At 50.0% G+C, this 16,927-nt stretch overlaps 1 protein-coding gene across 2 annotated transcripts in view; it reads left to right on the top strand.

The window, feature by feature from the left end:
• AP3S2 (adaptor related protein complex 3 subunit sigma 2) overlaps positions 1-8,013 on the top strand; it is a 61,049-nt gene extending 53,036 nt beyond the window's left edge. For both annotated transcript variants that reach the window (XM_026000971.2, XM_026000962.2), the window contains 2 exons: positions 2,026-2,133; positions 3,823-8,013. In XM_026000971.2, coding sequence (XP_025856756.1) covers positions 2,026-2,133; positions 3,823-3,951 — 237 coding nt within the window. In that variant the 3' untranslated portion in view covers positions 3,952-8,013. The remainder of the gene's footprint in view (positions 1-2,025; positions 2,134-3,822) is intronic.
• Positions 8,014-16,927: the final 8,914 nt, after the last annotated feature.

Genomic DNA, 16,927 nt, shown 5'->3' with positions numbered 1-16,927 from the left:
TCTAGTTACATCTGGGCAAAATACCAGGGACTGATGTGCCAGAGAGCTTCGTGTGTCAAAAATGCACACACAGGGCAGCCCGGGTGGCTCAGCAGTTTAGCGCCGCCTTCAGCCCAGGGCGTGACCCCGGAGACCCGGGATCGAGTCCCACATCGGGCTCCCTGCATGGAGCCTGCTTCTCCCTCTGCCTGTGTTTTTTGCCTCTCTCTCTCACTCTTTCTGTGTGTCTCTCGTGAATAAATGAATAAAATCTTAAAAAAAAAAAAAAAAGAAAAGAAATGCACACACATAGGCACATGGACATATATACTGTCTTGACTCTCCATTGTCTGCAGTATAAATTGGCCCTCAGATCCTCCATGGTCCAGTCTAGATGCTAGACCAATGAGTCTTATCTGGGGTCGACTTCACCAGGAGACATTGACCGTGTCTGGAAGCATTTTTGGTTGTCATAGCTGGAGGGGCGCTAGTGGAAAGTAGTGAGCAGAGTCTAGGGGTGCTGCTAAATATGATACAATGTACAGGACAGGCCCCTGCAATAGAAAATTATCCAGCCCCAAATGGCAGTAGTACCCAGACATTAGGCCCAAACTACCTTGTCGGCATCGTCTCTAGACTATTGCATAAATCTGCCATTCCTGCCAGATCCAGTGCTCCTCATACCCAACACTAGCTGAATTGCTTCCTCCGGTGCCTTTCACCTAAAGTCCTTCTCTCTGCTTCTTTGATGTCAGAGCCCCACTCAGCCCTCCCACCATCTCAGTGAGCCTCTCTGGTCCTTGTAGCCATTGCCCTCTTCCTTCTCAGACTGCTAATTTGGTGCTTAATTAATAATAGAAGCTGGTCCCTGTGATCTTTCCAGCATGACTGAAAGCACCTCAAAGGCCATGTTTATATGCTTTGATTGGAAAGAGGAAGTTCCACCCCTCACCCTGGCAGGTACCTCTGACCTCTAACCCTCTGGGGGTTTCCATGGCCACCTTCCTGCTGCACTGTAGGGTACAGTGGTTGAGTCAGCAGCACGGCCACTGGCACAGCAGTCGAGTACACGGAGATTCAGCATTGTTGGGGAGTACTGGCTGGATGGACCCTGGGCCCACACGTGAGCCTGCTGACCAGAGAAGTATTCATGCTGAGGCTGGTTTCTTATCTAAGGAAGGGATGAAGACAAGTACAAAGGAGTGGCCTGTTTTGCCCCCGGTAGAGCACAGGCTCTGTAGGGTCTATCTTAGGAAGGCTGGGAGACACCCCTTGGGCAGGGCTTGTTCTGCCACAGCTGGACTGATGGGATGCATCAATGGTGACAATGATGGGGATACTAGTAATGAAAGCCATCCTGACTCATTTAGAACCCATTGTGGGGGGCAGCCCGGGTGGCTCAGCAGTTTGGTGCCTGCCTTCGGCCCAGGGCATGATCCTGGAGACCTGGATCAAGTCCCATGTTGGGCTCCCTGTGTGGAGCCTGCTTCTCCCTCTGCCTGTGTCTCTGCCTCTCTCTCTCTCTCTCTCTGTGTGTGTGTCTTTCATGAATGGATGAGTAAAATCTTTAAAAAAAAAAGAATCCATTGTGGGGCAGACATCAGGCCAGGTGTTAGATACAGGTTATTGCAGTCAGTCCTCACAATTCTGGAAGGAAATTGGAGAACTGAAAGGGTAATTTGCCCAAAATCACTCAGAGATTGATTGAGAACAAGATAGAGAGCGGAGCTGAAATTTAAATAAGATCTGTCTGACTTTGGAGCCTGTGCTCTCAGCCTTGAGTGTGGCCAGGCAGTTCAGCCGGTAAGAATGAGCTATCACTGCTCATGGAAGAGGTTGTTAGAGAATGCTGAGACGTGCGGGGCATCTGTCTGCTCTCACTGGAGAGGTCAGTGACCAAGGGGCTCAGATATCTGTTGGGAATCAGGAGCTAGTGTCAGGTCCAGCTGCTGGGCTGGTGAAGGAAAAGCCGTGAGGTCTCTGTTTGGGCCACATCCCAGCTACCACAGAGTGCTCTAACCCTTCTTATTTTTATTTCCCCTTTAGGTGCACTACATCCTTCAGGAGGTGGTGATGGGTGGGATGGTATTGGAAACCAACATGAATGAAATTGTGGCTCAGATTGAAGCTCAAAACAGACTGGAGAAATCCGAGGTGAGTGCATCGCTATGATTTTGCCCCAGCCAGTTCGAAGAGACTGAGGCAGAATGGGGAATGGATATGTGTGTTGGCTTGTGTTGCTATGGAACCTTAGGGATATTTATGCTCTTCTTTCTTCCTTGGTCCATCAAAACCAATTGATATGAAGGCCAGTGGTGAAAATTAAACATGTAAGAATTACGGCTAAAAGTATGAACGGAAAAGTCAGATGGCACTGGAAGACAAACAACATGGGGATTATGGCCCATATTTGTGGTTTGTCATTCCTCCTTTCAAAGCTGACATTCCCTGAAGGGAGCCAGAATGCCCTTTCCTGGTCCCAGCATGGTTTCCTAGTGCTATGGCAGTCTGATCTACCCATGGCCATTTCTTGTGGTGTCTTTGAGACCTCAGAGTTGCCAGTTTCCTTATTTCCAGTTAGCTTTATACTCGGGCAGTAGAGTGTTTGCAAATAACACTGTATAGTGCTCAGTAGGGATGCCTGGCTGGCTCAGTTGATGGAGCATGCTGATCTTGGGATTCTAAGTTTGGACCCCAACGTTGGGCATAGAGGTTACTTAAAAGAAAAAAAACTCACAATAAATTCTGTCCTATTCATCTGAAGTCTCTCTGTCACCTCCATAAGCCTTACCAGAGAGTAGAGGCTACAGGCATATACCTTCATACATGACAGAGAGAGCAAAAGAAGTTACCTCTTTAACGAGCTAAGTGTCTTAAAGGCTTCATTGCCTCGTAATGGAACTTGATCTTGCAAAACCAGGAATTCCTCTGTCTCTGAGGACTGGTAGCCCTGCTAAAGAAGCTTTTCCAGACCACAGCTAGAGTGGCATGACAGTTTTTTTAGAGATACAGGCTGGGAAGCTTCCAGGAATAGTAAGTGAGTCAGAGGCAAGGGGTTTGGAAAGCGGAAGAATGGAGACGTGCTGGGCGAGAGTGTAACTGGAGTTGGTCTCCTAAAAGCAGTCACTAAGGAGGAAATGATTCTGAAAGTCTTATTGGTTCCTCCCCTTCTCTGCCCTCCATGGATGAGCCAGAGGGGCGTGCCGAACATGGACACCTTCCTCTGTTTATTAACCAGCCTTTCTATGGGTGTGGGTACATCAGACCCACATCCTTCCTCCCATCTTGTCGCCACATGACATTTCCAAAGCCAGCTCTTTCCCATCTCACTGTGTTAGTTGGCAAGCAGTTGCCCGAAGCGCTGACTTCCTTTTACTTTTAAGAATTTCCCTGTGAAATGAATGAATGAATGAATGAATGAATGAATGAATGAATGAATGAATTTCCTTGTGATGACACTTGTCTCTGAGAGTCTCTTCAAGAAAGCATTTTGTTTCAGAGCCTGAAAAGTGCCCCAATACTATGATTTGGTTAAACCATCTCAGGTTTATGGGAGCAAGCATTTATTAAGCGCCTGCAGCATGCAGGGGACTCTTAGGTGCTGGGGCTACAATACTGCATAAGCCACAGCTCCTCTGAGAGCACGGAATGTAGGTCCCTACCCCACAGCTCCCATCTAACCTCAAGATCATTATGTTGGCTATCTTTGAGGGATAAGGAGGAAAAATCAAAACACACATTGTGTATACTTAGTGTGGACGGTTCCAGGTCTCCATACTTGTGTTCCTAAGCATTAGGCAGATGATGCTGAGCATGTCTCACGCCCCTCCTGTCTCTCCTCAGGGTGGCCTTTCCGCAGCCCCTGCCCGGGCCGTGTCTGCTGTGAAAAACATCAATCTGCCAGAGATTCCTCGCAACATCAACATTGGTGATCTGAACATCAAAGTCCCCAACCTGTCCCAGTTTGTCTGAGAGTCCACAGCTACTGAACTGCAGTCCTTGAAGCAAGTCAAGCTGGTCCTGCCACAGAGCCCACTCTGAGCCTTAGAAGGGTCAGGCCCTGGGCCCTGACACCTGCAGCCGTGGAGTTGGGGGTGGGAGGGAGTCCTGGGTTCAGGGCTAGCATGTACCTGGCTCTCATATGTGCCACCTTGCCGGCCTCTGATACATGTGGCTGCTGCAGATGTGGGAGGGGGCCCTGGCTTCCTCCGTGGGGATCAGTGTGCCCGAGCCACCAGTACCTTTGCCTCACGCCTGTAGCCACTTCCAGGGACTGGGCACTATACTGGGACCCACCTGCTTCCTAGAACCCACCACTAGGACATTCCCTGACTAGAGTCTTCATCCTTAGCACTGCGAGGCTTCTGGGGTCCTATAGCATTCACTTGCTGGCAGGGTGCCATAGCTAGGAGAGGGCTGACACTTCATATGAGGGTACGTGGTGAGTGGCAAATAAGGGCAGAGTTTTATGAGAACTGGAGTTGCCTGCTGGCTCTACTAGGGTTGTCATGCCCAGAGTTCTTTCGTATAGGCAAGTTTTCTGGTTACCACCACCTACAGAATGTTTCCCTCACTGCCACTGCCCTAGCTCGGTTTGCCCAGGACACACTCCAGATCATGAACCTGGCGCATGCCAGGAGGGAGAACACCCCCTTCCCCACGGCTGTTTCTTCAGCACAGCCACAGGGTCCCTCATCCACAGGGAGAGGCCCCGTGTCTGTGGAAGGCAAAGCTGACAACATGTGGAACATCTCAGAATTATGACTCTTTCGAGGTTTAAAATACATTCTTCTCACGAGGAGCAGACGGGTCAGTTGCTGTGTTATAAATGATGAGTTTTCTCCATACAGGAAAGCCATTGCAATCTGTACCAGTTTGTGGAGTATGAGAGCCTAAGCTGGGATCACTTGTTCTAGAACTGGCACTGGGAAGGTTGGGGACACGGAAAGCATGCTGGCCAGGACCGGTGGCTGTGTAGCATCATCTCCCTAACTTGGGAGGAGTCCCTTCCTAAGCTCTGCTTATGGGCCCTCGTCATTCCCCTCAGGTGACTGCCTCCCATAGCTGGCTTTGGAAACTTGTAAATTTTTCTGTGTGCTGAGAATCTTTCTTTCTGTGGTTAATTTAGAGCTAAAACTGCACTTTAGAGTAGTGCCTCTTCCTGTGCTGCGTCAGGGGGCCAGGTCTCAGGATGTTAGGGAGCTCACTGCATCATGGCAAAGCCCCCCAGTCTGGAGGTTTCCTGTGCCTGCTGACAGAGGGCCCAGACTGCCCACCTGAGTCTCCTGCTGCTGCTGCAGAGCCCATCTGAGGTGGCGCCCATGGGACCACAGTGCTTCTGTCCTTGGCGCCCACTGCTCCCTGCAGTCTCTTGTCCTCACTCCTTCAGACTGTCCCTGATAGCCTGGGAGACGAGTGTGGTGATCAGAAGTTAGGCCCTCTTCTGTCAGAGATGGAGGTTACTCTATCTGATGTCCCCACTGATACCATTTTTTTTTGGAGGGTTTAATTTTTTTTAGCAGACATTTCAGCACATTCATACCCCCTCCACCCCTCACATTTCCGAATGTGGAATAAGAAGGAAGAAGACTGATACTTACTTTGCACCTACCGTAAGACCTTGTGAGCAAGATCCTTCCATAGCCCTTAGAACAGACAGGATTGTCTCCATTTTGGAGGTGAAGAGAGTAAGGCTCAGGTCAAGTAACCTGCTTATATAGGACTAAGAATCGAGACTCTGCCTAAATCTAAATTCCATTTTCCTTTACTACTTGTGATGGCTTCTTCAATTTTATCCTTTTTGTTACAGATAAGGAAACAGATTAGTAGCTTCTCATAAACACTGATGAAGCCAAGCCTGATTTGCTCAGTGGACCAATGACAACGTCCTTGAGGGCAACAGCTGGAGGCCCCTTACTTGCTCCATGGAACTAATGAGGGAACAGTAGCCACAGTGTTCAGTGTTGGATTGAGAGTCACAAAGCTAGAACCTAGACCTTTTTCTTGTGTTGATTTAGTTTTGTGGTTTCGTGTACTACTTCAGGACAGCTGGATATACTAGATTTCCATGGACAACCTTCAAATGTTTTTAGCTGCCAGAAACCATTGGTTTCTGCTCTGCTCCCACGAACCACTGACCACTGACAGGTCCCGTAGACTCCCAACAAGTGAGCATCCCAGTGACATTCCTCAGACTGCCTCTAAAAGTAGCCTAAAACTTCATCCTAGCATTTTATTTGGAAAACTCTGTGCCTTTGGATAAGCCAAAGTTAACTACTTGAGGTTACCTGTAAATCCAGCCAGCTTTCTTGCCTGCTACCAGCAAAGCCATAAACTTCTCTTTTCTTTTTTTGTTTTTTTAAATTAAGAGGAAATTGTATGTGTTTTTTTAAAATAAGATTTTCTTTATTTATTCATGAGAGACACACAGAGAGAGGCAGAGACATAGGTAAAGGGAGAAGCAGGCTCCCTGCAGGGAGCCCAATGCAGGACTTGATCCCAGGGCCCCAGGATCACGCCCTGAGTGGGTGTAATGCTTAACCACTTAGCCACCCAGGCATCCCTATATGCCTTTTTTGAAGAAGGATGTAGATTCTGCTGAGAAATGTCAATTATGAAAATAGAGGCTGGGCCTAAATTTTGGAGTCCCTGGACTGTTTACACTGAGGGCCTCCTGACATGGGACAGAATACTGGTTTTTCAGTGCTCACTGCCCCTAATTTAAAAATTTTGTTATGCAGTTTCTGAGTGCCTGGCACATGACAGGTTCAGCTTCCTGCTCTTGTCTCTGCTGAGTACCTCTGAGTGCCCACATTGAGTGGCTAGCAGTCTGAATTTGTAGTGACTGGAGTTGGTGACTATGTTATATGGAATATTTAAAGGACAAGAACCATTTCCCACCCCCAATAGCCCCATCATGCCTTTCTGGGCAATGCTCTACTTAGTTCAAGCTGCTATAACAAAAAGACCATGGACTGGATGGTGTTTTTGTTTTTTTTTTTTTTTTAATTTTTATTTTTTTATGATAGTCACAGAGAGAGAGAGAGAGAGAGAGGCAGAGACACAGGCAGAGGGAGAAGCAGGCTCCATGCACCGGGAGCCCGACGTGGGATTCGATCCCGGGTCTCCAGGATCGCGCCCTGGGCCAAAGGCAGGCGCCAAACCGCTGCGCCACCCAGGGATCCCAAGGACTGGATGGTGTTTAAACAAACATTTCTCACAGTCTGCAGTCTGATCAGGATCAAGATGCCAGCAGATCTGATGTCTCGTGAGAACCTGCTTCCTGTTTCATGGGCTGCCGTCTTCTTGGTGTGTCCTCACGTGGCAGAGAGAGAAAGCTCTGGGTTCTTCATCCCCTTATAAGGATGCCAGTCCCATCATGGGAGCTCCACCCCCTGACCTCATCCAAATCTAACAACCTCCAAAGCTCCTCCCCCCCCCTCCCCTCAGAATCATCACACTGGGGATTAGACTTCCTTCAGCATCAAAATCTGAAGGACACACATTCATCTATACAAGGCACCTAATTACTTAACTTTTCTTCTTGGCCTGGTCACAGCCCTGTGTTTGTTTCAGCCTCCCACACCTGCCCTGCCTCCCAGGGGTGCCTGTCTCCCTGTGCTCATGGTTATTCTAGTGCCCACACACGCCCTTGTGCCACCTGGCCCATGCTCACAGGCTGCTAAATGGCTGTCCCCCTGTGTGAGATTTTGCCCTCTGAGGAGCACGAGAGGGTTCCCATCTGCTCTGTTCTGGGAGCTGTCAGCAGATACGCAGACAGGCCCCCTTTAAGGAAATGGTTCCATAGAAATGATTAATCTTTTCCGAAAGACTGCACATTCTTTCCTATTTGAGCGAATCATGTTTTAAGAAGGAAATCTGTTCATGTAGTTCAAAATTTAAGATAACAGAAGGCTGTTCAGCCAGATTCCCACTCTGTTCCCATAAACCACAGAGCCCCCTACCTCTAGTAGCAACACGGGTTTCCAATTTAAAGGATTAAGAAATAAAGTCCCTGGATTTTTATTACCAAAACTTGAGAGTGTTCTCTTTCTGAAAGAGTTAAGTTCCTTTTGACTTTGGTGATTGATCTCAGCCTGTTATAGCATGTCAGCCACTGGACAGAAGAGGGGCCTCTCAGACCACCCCACATAAAGTAGCTTCCTGACTTCTGCATCCCTATCCTTGCCCTGCATTTTCTTTTTCCATGGCACTCTGAAATATATATATTTGGGCTACAGACAGTAGCTACTATCTGTCCCCAGATAGGATGTATGCCCCTGGGGGCGATGAGGGAGGCTCATCCTTTGTTTGGTACTGTGTGGACAGTGCCTGGTGCATACTGCTCCGTCAGGAGCTGGTGAGTGAGAGTCGAGGCAAACTGCAATTCCATCTTACCATAATGTATAACTTGTGCTCTCTGGGGCCCTGTGCTCAGTCCTTCGGGAAGGAGAACCAGGGCAATGGCGCTGGGAGCAGCAGGAAGGGAAGGACCAGGTGATGGCCTGTGGAAGCTGAGGGGGAGGAAAGCGACAAAGCTGATGACCGAGGAACCCGAGTTACTGGAAGACCAGCGAGGGTATTACTTGAGAGGGGAGGAGGTGGTTTGGGAGGAAGAGAGACCCAGACTTTGGATGTGAACATGTTAGACTGGAGTTGCCTGAGAGTAGCTGGGGCAGACATCCACCAGCCAACAGGGAGCCTGGGAGGAGGCAGGAGAGGAAACCGGTTGAAGCTACAGGGGTGAGTAGTGTGGACATGGCCTGTGGGCAGGGGAAGGGAGAGGAGACGGTGCAGCACCTCCAGTCAAGAGGCCTTCAGTAAGAGGCCAAGGGGCTGAGGACATGGTCTCTGGGCTCATAGTTGTCCACATGTGAGACAACACAGTTCAGGAAGGGTGTTGAAGGGTGGCTCCAGCCAAGTGGCAAGGCATATTTGAACTGCAAGGTGGTCATGTCTGTGTAGGCCACAACCTTGCTCTGGGACATACACAGCCTGCAGAAGATCAGCATCCTCAGCCATAAAAAGCGGGAACCAGGGACCCCTGCCTCCAGGGGTTGTGAGGGTTAACAGAACTGCTATAGACCACGGAGGGCCCCCAATCCCTGGCTGATGTCACCACTGGGCATTTTGCAGAGAGTGACAGAAGATGCAGTAAACTAGGAGGTTTGGAAGGTGGGAGGGGACCCGAGGTGGGCCTCAGAGGGCAGGCTGCTGGCCGGGCCCCAGCAGTGAGGCCGGGTTCCTATCCACAGGCCACCCCTGGGTAAAGCCATAGTGGAAGTGGGGAAGTCTCTGGAAAGCAAAGCTTTTCTTACAATGAGGAGTTTGAAGACAGAAGAGCAAACTTCTGATCATTAGGACCTGAAGTGTGGGAGCCGCAGTCTGGAACCCCCTCCCAGGCAGCAGGGAAGTGGAAGGTGTCCGTGGTTGTCCAGGACTGGGGTGAGGGCCTCTGGACAAGCAGGCCTGGCTGAGAGTTGGAGTTCTGTAGGGACTCCACACTTTCCACGAGATGTGGGATCTCTGAGCCTTTGCTAGAGCAAATCTTACTTTGTTGTTCTACTCTGACATCATCTGGCCTCCTAAAAGCTCTTGAGAACAGGAATGCCCTCTCCTGCCTCCTAGAATTGGCCCCTGGCTTTAAGAGGGCAGGTGGAAGGTTTTCTTCTGCATTGCTGAAAATGAATGCCCTCTGCAAACCCCTGACATCAAGACACAGCTGAAAATGATATAAAGGTAGAACAGGTAAATTCTCAAAGACTGGAGTCCACTGGTCCTCCAGATTGAGATGATCCTCAAAATATTTACCCGCCAGCATGGCTCAGGCAGTGACTCCTCAGAGTGGAAGTACGAGACAGGGAGTAGGGGTGTTACCAGTGGTCCATGTCGATCTGCCACCAGGAAGGACCTTGTCTCTCTGGAGGCAATAGAAGAGAACCCAGGAGGCAGCCACTCCTTTACCACCGTGGGTGCAGCCAAGATAAGCCCCTGGGTTTGCCTGTGTGGCTAGGTGAGCCAGCGTACCTCCTCCAACATGGGGCGATGCAGTGGGAGGAAGCCTCCCCATACCCTATCTCTGGACCCTCACAAGCAGGCATTGAAGTGGGCGGTGAAGAGACAGCCACAAACCCAGGGCACATCCCATGGTCGAGATCACTGCTTTTGCCCTGGGCAGACTGGGCGTGCTTCCCTCCAGCTTCTTATAGTTCTCAGCCCTGGTCTCCTCCCCTGGCCTCCCCCAGCTAGCCACAGGCCACACGAATCTCACTCTGGCTGCCCAAAGATGGCAACACATACAGCCTGGGAAGTAATTCTTTCTTGCTGGGGAAAGTGAGGCAAGTTGTTTTTTGTTTGTTTGTTTGTTTGTTTTGTTTTGTTTTGTTTTGAGGTGCCAGCTGTTTAGCCAGCTTTCCTGGAAATTCCTTTATGTGGCTGGGAGGTATGGGCATACCTTCTTCCCCAGCACCCATCCCCTGGGAAGGAGGCTCCCGCTCAGAAGCTGGGCTGGCACTTGGGGGTGTTTTCTGCTGAAATTCCCTGCCTGAATTTCCTAGCCTCTAACTGCCTTCTCTCGAGCAGCCAGGCCCTTCTGGGCCCTCGTAAGTGCCGACCAAGCCATCAACTGTTTAAAGTGCATGATGACATTACAGCTTTGGAAGGAAATCCCAGAGTCCAAAGTCTGTGCCAAACAGGCAAGTGCTACAGTGGTGCTACCTGGCATCATGCTGCCCCTGGCTCAGTTTGAGAACCCAGAGGGGGCCCTCCCTGTCAGCCCCACCTGAGCTGCAGTGCTCACTCAGGGTCATAATTCTTCCTGGTTAGCCACCTCATTCCCAGCTCCCACCCAGCCCTGCTGAGCTGCTCTAGGCTCATGTGGCCCTAGAAGGGCCACGAATCCAAGGCCAGGCTGGGCTCCCCTGGTCTTCCAAGTGACCTCTAGCTCCCATGTGTCCTCAGAAGTGGTACCTTTGTCCTGAGCCTACAGTCCCTAGTCTTGTGCCTAGATGAAGCTCAGGTGGCCCAAACCCCTATGTTCTGACCCCTTCAGAGCCCTCAAAGGTAAGCCACCTCCCCAGGAGCCACTGCCCACCACTCACAAATACTGTCTCACAACCAACCGACTGTCCCAGAACCCACAGGTTACCTCCATGCCCCACCCCCTGCCCTCATCCCTTCCTGGACACCATCACAGCCCCTAAATTGTTGTTCTACCCCTCCTTTGCCTCCTTATAGCTTGTTTTATCACCCAGCAGCCAGACTGAACCTTCTAAAGCATTCAGAAGACCACAACACTGCCCTGCAGTGTTTAAAACCTTCCAAAGGCTTTCCACTAGCCTCTGAACGAAGCACAAGGCCCGCCTAGCTGGCCCCTACCTGTCTCTCTGTCCTCCTCTCCTGCTGCTCCATCTGATTTCCCTGCTCCAACCACAATGGCCTTCATGGTTCCGTGAACATGCAGGGCTCACTGCCACTGCAGGGCCTTCACCCTTGCCTCCCCATGGCCAGTCTTCTGGTCTTCCTTACTTTGGGAGTCTCTGCTTAACTGTCTTCAGAGGACCTCCTTGTCCTGCCTGTTTTTCCAGTCACTCCCTCTCCATCACCCCCCTTTGTCCTTCGTGACACTTGTTACCTGACATGATAGCATATGTAATGTCTCCTCTGCTTTTTTCACTATTTTCTGCTGCTGTTTTGCTGGTATCCAGCACAATGCCTGATCCCCATTAGCCGTTAGTAAATAAACAATGATTCCACGCTTGAATGCATGTCCCTGTTTCCCTCTCAAAGGACTGAAGCTCCACACTCACTCCAGGCTTCAGGCCAGGAAGCTCTGAGGTGGGAGTCATGGGATCTGACTTCATGATTCTCTATGTGACCCTGCGTGAGTCATTTAGCTGCCTGCTTCAAGCTGTAGGAATAGTGTATGAGAAACACTGATCATATAGACAGAAAGCCCTAAATGGGGTATAAACTTGGTCTGAGTCCTGGCTCCAGCAAGTCAGCTGTGTGACCTTAAGCAACATACTTAATCCTCTGTGTTTCTGTTTCTTCACCTCTGAAATCGGAATAAAATAGCTCCCTTGAATCAGTTGGGGTTCTTGGTTACAAACAATAGAACCAACCTAAAAGCTTCCTGAAGTGCTATGGTGAAGCTCTCACAGACTCAAAAGGAAGATGGAAAGCTCAAAACCAAGCTGACCCAGACACAAAGGGAGAAAAAAAAGATCCTCTGGAACATGTCACCAACACTGCCAACCCTGGACTTCAGGGCCACAGACCCTGCTGTCCATCCTTGAAGACACAGATTCCTAGGCAGGTGCCTTTGATTGGTGAAGCCAGGGCCCAGGGGCTGGCAGCAGAAGTAGAGGAGGCTGGCCCCAGCCTCACACAGTGGGGAGCTTGCCAAGCGTAGAGACAGCTGTCCACCACATTGCATGCCAAGGGCTATTGTGTGGGTCAAGGGTTAATGCAGAACTTTCCTTTACAGCTGGTGGGAAACTGTCTGGTGGAATCCACTGGAGTTAACATATGCTTATCATGTGACTCAGTGGTACCAAATGAGTGCATGTGTCCTACCAATAGATGTGGACAAAAATGTTGATATCCCTATGTATAATTGCCAAGAAAGAGGAACAACCAAGTGCCCATCTGAATGGAATGCATGGGGTCTCCTGACTCCCTCAATCAGTTAAGTAGTCTGCCTTTGGCTCACATCATGATCCCGGAGTCCTGGGATAGAACCCCACGTCGGGCTCCCTGCTGCTACTCCCTCTCCCTTTGCCCCTCCCCCTGCTTGTGCTCTCTCTCTCCCCCCCCAATAAATGATAAAAATCTTTTTTTTTTAATTTTTAAAAAGATTTTATTTATTTATTCATGACACACACACACACACACACACACACACACACACACAGAGGCAGAGACACAGGCAGGGGAAGAAGCAGGCTCTGTGCAGGGAGCCTGACGTGGGACTCGATCCTGGGTTTCCAGGATCAGGCCCTGGGTTGACGGCAGCACTAAACCGCTGAGCCACCCGGGCTGCCCGAATAAAATCTTTTTAAATATAAATGGAATGAATGAATAAGTACGTACCCAAGAATGAGAAAAAGCCAGCTACACCTGCATATGACATCATGGATAAATCTAGTGAACGTAATACCAGGCATAAAAAGCCAGGCACAAAACCACGTAGACTGATTTCATTTCTTTGCACCTGCAAACACAGGCGCTTTGAACGAATGGTGGTAGAAGCTGGGATAGCAGGTGTCCTCCTGGAAGGCTAAAGGCGGAAGTGGGCAGGAGGAGGGCTCCTGGGGCGCTGGGCATGTTCACTTTCTTGATCTGGGTGCTGATTTTGCTTGTGTGTTCACTTTGTGAAGTTTCTTCATTGAGTTCTTCACATGATTTCATATTCTTAAACTTCATTACAAAATACCATGGATTTAAGAGGAAAAAAAGAATCCATGGGAAGCACTTGGGATGTGTCTGACTCATGGTATGAGCTGAATAAATGTTAGGTCAGTGTCATTACCATTGTCCTTGTCACTTGTTGGTCTCTGAGGATGCACAGAATGTAGTGGGGTTAGAGCTGACAAGGCTTGTAGCTCGTCATGTGGCATGGAGGGACGTGATGACCAGAGCTTTGGGCAGCCATGTGGATGATGGGGCCCTGTGTTGCCAGGCGCCATGGGAAGAGCAAGATTAGGGGACCAAGTGGAGCAAGATTAATAAGTTAGGTTTGGGGAACCGAGCAAGGAGAGATGAGATGCAGTGGGCAAAGTCTGTGAGAGGCCAGGTCATGGAAGGAAAGGGAAACCATGTCCTCAGAGAATGATTAGGACAGTGGGGGCTGTGGAATGAAGGTTTCTGGGGCTCAGTGGGAAGGAGGGTGCAGAGAGGGCTGTGGCCAAGGATAACCAAGATGTGGGGTCTGGTGGACTTAGCTAATCTCTACATTTCTAAAACAGTGAACTGGGCATTGGTGAATAGGGGGATATTGTCATGGGGAGAAGAGAGTCCAGCATGGGGTGATGGTGCCTGGGACGTCAAGCTGGACCACGTGTGTGGAGCCTTTGCACAATCTCCATCTCGTAGAAAGGGTTGTTTCAGAAACAATGGTAATAATAGGGAAAGCATCGGTGGTAGACATTATTACTGATCAAAAGATCCACTGCCTCTCTCTGCTCTGGAGGAACAGGTCACCTCCCACAACTTTACCATCAGGCTTGCTTTGGTCAGTGACCTGACCATAAGTGAGGTACGCCACCTCTAAGGAGAAACTTCCGGAATCATGGTATGGCGCTCCCATATCTGCTTTCATCTCTGCCCAGAGAACCAGTGGTGTCCCAGATGGGGGCCCGCTCCTTCATCCTGGGTGTGGAGCTGACTTGGTGCAGAGCTACAGCCAACCCACGACACATGCAGCATGGGCAAGACACAAGCCTTGTTGTAAGACGTAAAGTGTTGGAGCTGTTTATTACTGCAGTGTAGCATGACCTCAGCTGACTGCCTCAGCAGCTTCTGGGTTTGGGGTGCTTCCTCTGTACTGGGGACTGTGGGGTTAATCCACACACAACTCTGTGAGAGCAGCAGCCAGATACGTGATTGAATTTATGTACAATTCTAGAAACCTAAACCAATCCATAATGACAGAAAGCAGGCTAGTAGCTGGTGATGGGGTGGGGAGAAGGTGGGGTGGGGAGGATGTGGGATGGGGAGGAGGTGGGATGGAGAGGAGGTGGGGTGGGAGGGAGGGATCACAAAGGGGCACGAGGAGACTTTGGGTCAACAAATACCTTTGGTATCTTACTTGTAGAGACGGAGTCATGAATATGTACCTGCCGGGGACTTGTATACTTTAAGGAGTTTACCATATGTCAAGTGTACTCCCCTCTACCCACCTCTGTTACGTCAGAATTCTAATAAAATCCTTATCTCTATCTCACAGATGAGGAAGATGGGGCTCTTTGGGTTTAGATCACCTGCTGATGGTCACACAGCTACTAAAGGATGGATCAAGAATTTGAACCCAGTGTGCCTGAATCCAAAACCTGTGCCTTTCAACCTTGAGGGAATCCAAATGGCTGGCAGGATACGGACATGGGCTACATACAGGAACCCCAGAGACAGCCCCTACTTAAACATGCTCCCTAAGAGTCACCCTGGGACAAAGGGGAAGTGGGCAGACCCCAGACCCCAGTTTTCAGAGCAACTCTACATTTCCTGGAAGAGTGCATGGCAGCAGTGGGGGGCTGGAGCCAGTGTGTCCCAGCTTGTGAGAATTACACAGTTTGTGAGTCAGTTGTGAGGCACAGCCATTATTAAAAATTAAATTATAATGCTTACAATTAAAGTATAGTAAAAAACAAAGGTAATACTCAAAACTCATGGCTTCCTAATTATGTTCCCTCATTTGACCGGTATTTATGCCCTTGAGATTCCACATGCTGATCATGTCCTATGGTGGAGCATTCTACAATGCTGTGCCCCGCCCCCAGCATCTTTTCCCAACTCTGCCTGGAGCTTAAACTTAGATGTAAGGGGGTTAATTATACATGGAGATCAGAAAATGCTAACTCAGGGCTACCTCATGCCCGCCACTGGCTGCTTGTTAAACATTTAACCATCCCCATCACCGAGCCCTAGGATCTGGCTACCAGCAGGGGTGAGGGTGGCAGGGGCGGTAGGGGCAAGCACAGCTGGGCACTGAGGCCCAGGGCTGCCCAATGTATTTCTTCACTTAAAGCCTGATCACACCCCTGGGAGGCAGAGTGCTGTTTCTCTTGGCAGATGAGGAAACTGAGGCACATAGGAGCTACCTGACCAATCACTCAGCTAATAAGTTGTCACAGCCTGATTCTTAACAGTCAGTGTCCACACTCTGTCCCCCAAAAGTACCAGTGTTGGTCACAGGGTCTGGCCTCTTTCCTGAAACCTTCACCTTCAGCCACGCGCAGACCCCAGGCCCTCAGAAACCTGGAGTGGGCTTCAGCGATCACCAGGCCCGTGGCCTCACCTCTCCTGTGCACAGCTAGTCCTGGGGACCACATTCTGTGCAGGTCTGAGTGCCAGGGAGAGGACCAACCCATCTCCAGAGACCTAGGCCAAGGGTGGATGGGCCTCTTTCCCAAAACAGCTTGGTGCCATTCTTGGGAACCCTGGAGCACTAGGGGTGAAGCTGGATAGGTGGAGGCCCCAGGGCCTCCCAAGGGCTCTGAAAAAGAGAACTTCCAGGAATTGCACAGCCTGACAGCCTCTCAGCAGGTCAGTGAAAGGTGTGAGTGGAGAGCTCCCTGGGTTGTAAAAGGGGTCAGACTGTCCAAGGTCTGGGGTTTCAGAGAAAGGAATTCTAGAAAAGGGCTCAGGCTGCCAGAGCAAGAGGACGAGGTCCCAGTGGTGACAAGTTGGAGCAGGTCTCCCTGGTGTGAGGTGGTTGGGGCCCCAAGAGCAGGGAGGAAGGACCCGTCTAATGCTGAAGCAGGGGAGGCTGGGACATGGGGTGTGGAGTGAGGGGTTGGTGTGCTCTAGGTGAGCCACATGGGGCGTGGGCAGAGGCTGACCTGGAAGAGGCTAAGGATGGGTGGAATGGTGGCTCTCCAGAAAGTATGTCCACCTCCTCATCCCCAGAACCTGTGAATGTGACCTTATTTGGGAAAAGGATATTTGATATAAGTAAGTGAAAATTCTGGAGATGAGGTCATCTTGGATTATTTAGGTAAGCCCCAACTCCAATGACAACTGTCCTTATAAGAGATGCATAGAGGAGAAGGCATATGATCATAGATGCAAAGATCGGAGGGACACAGTCACAAGCCAAGGACCTCCTGGAACCACCAGAAGCTGGAAGAGCACTGAAGGATCCTCACCTGGAGCCTTGGAGGGAGCATGGCCCTGGTGACACCTGGATTTCAGACATCTGGTCTCTAAACAGTGAGAGAATACATTTTTA

This window comes from Vulpes vulpes, chromosome 14, assembly GCF_048418805.1.
Source record: "Vulpes vulpes isolate BD-2025 chromosome 14, VulVul3, whole genome shotgun sequence".
In the NCBI taxonomy this organism is placed as follows: domain Eukaryota; kingdom Metazoa; phylum Chordata; class Mammalia; order Carnivora; family Canidae; genus Vulpes; species Vulpes vulpes.
Note: the sequence above shows the minus strand (reverse complement) of the source record. Positions and strands in the feature narration are given on the sequence as shown.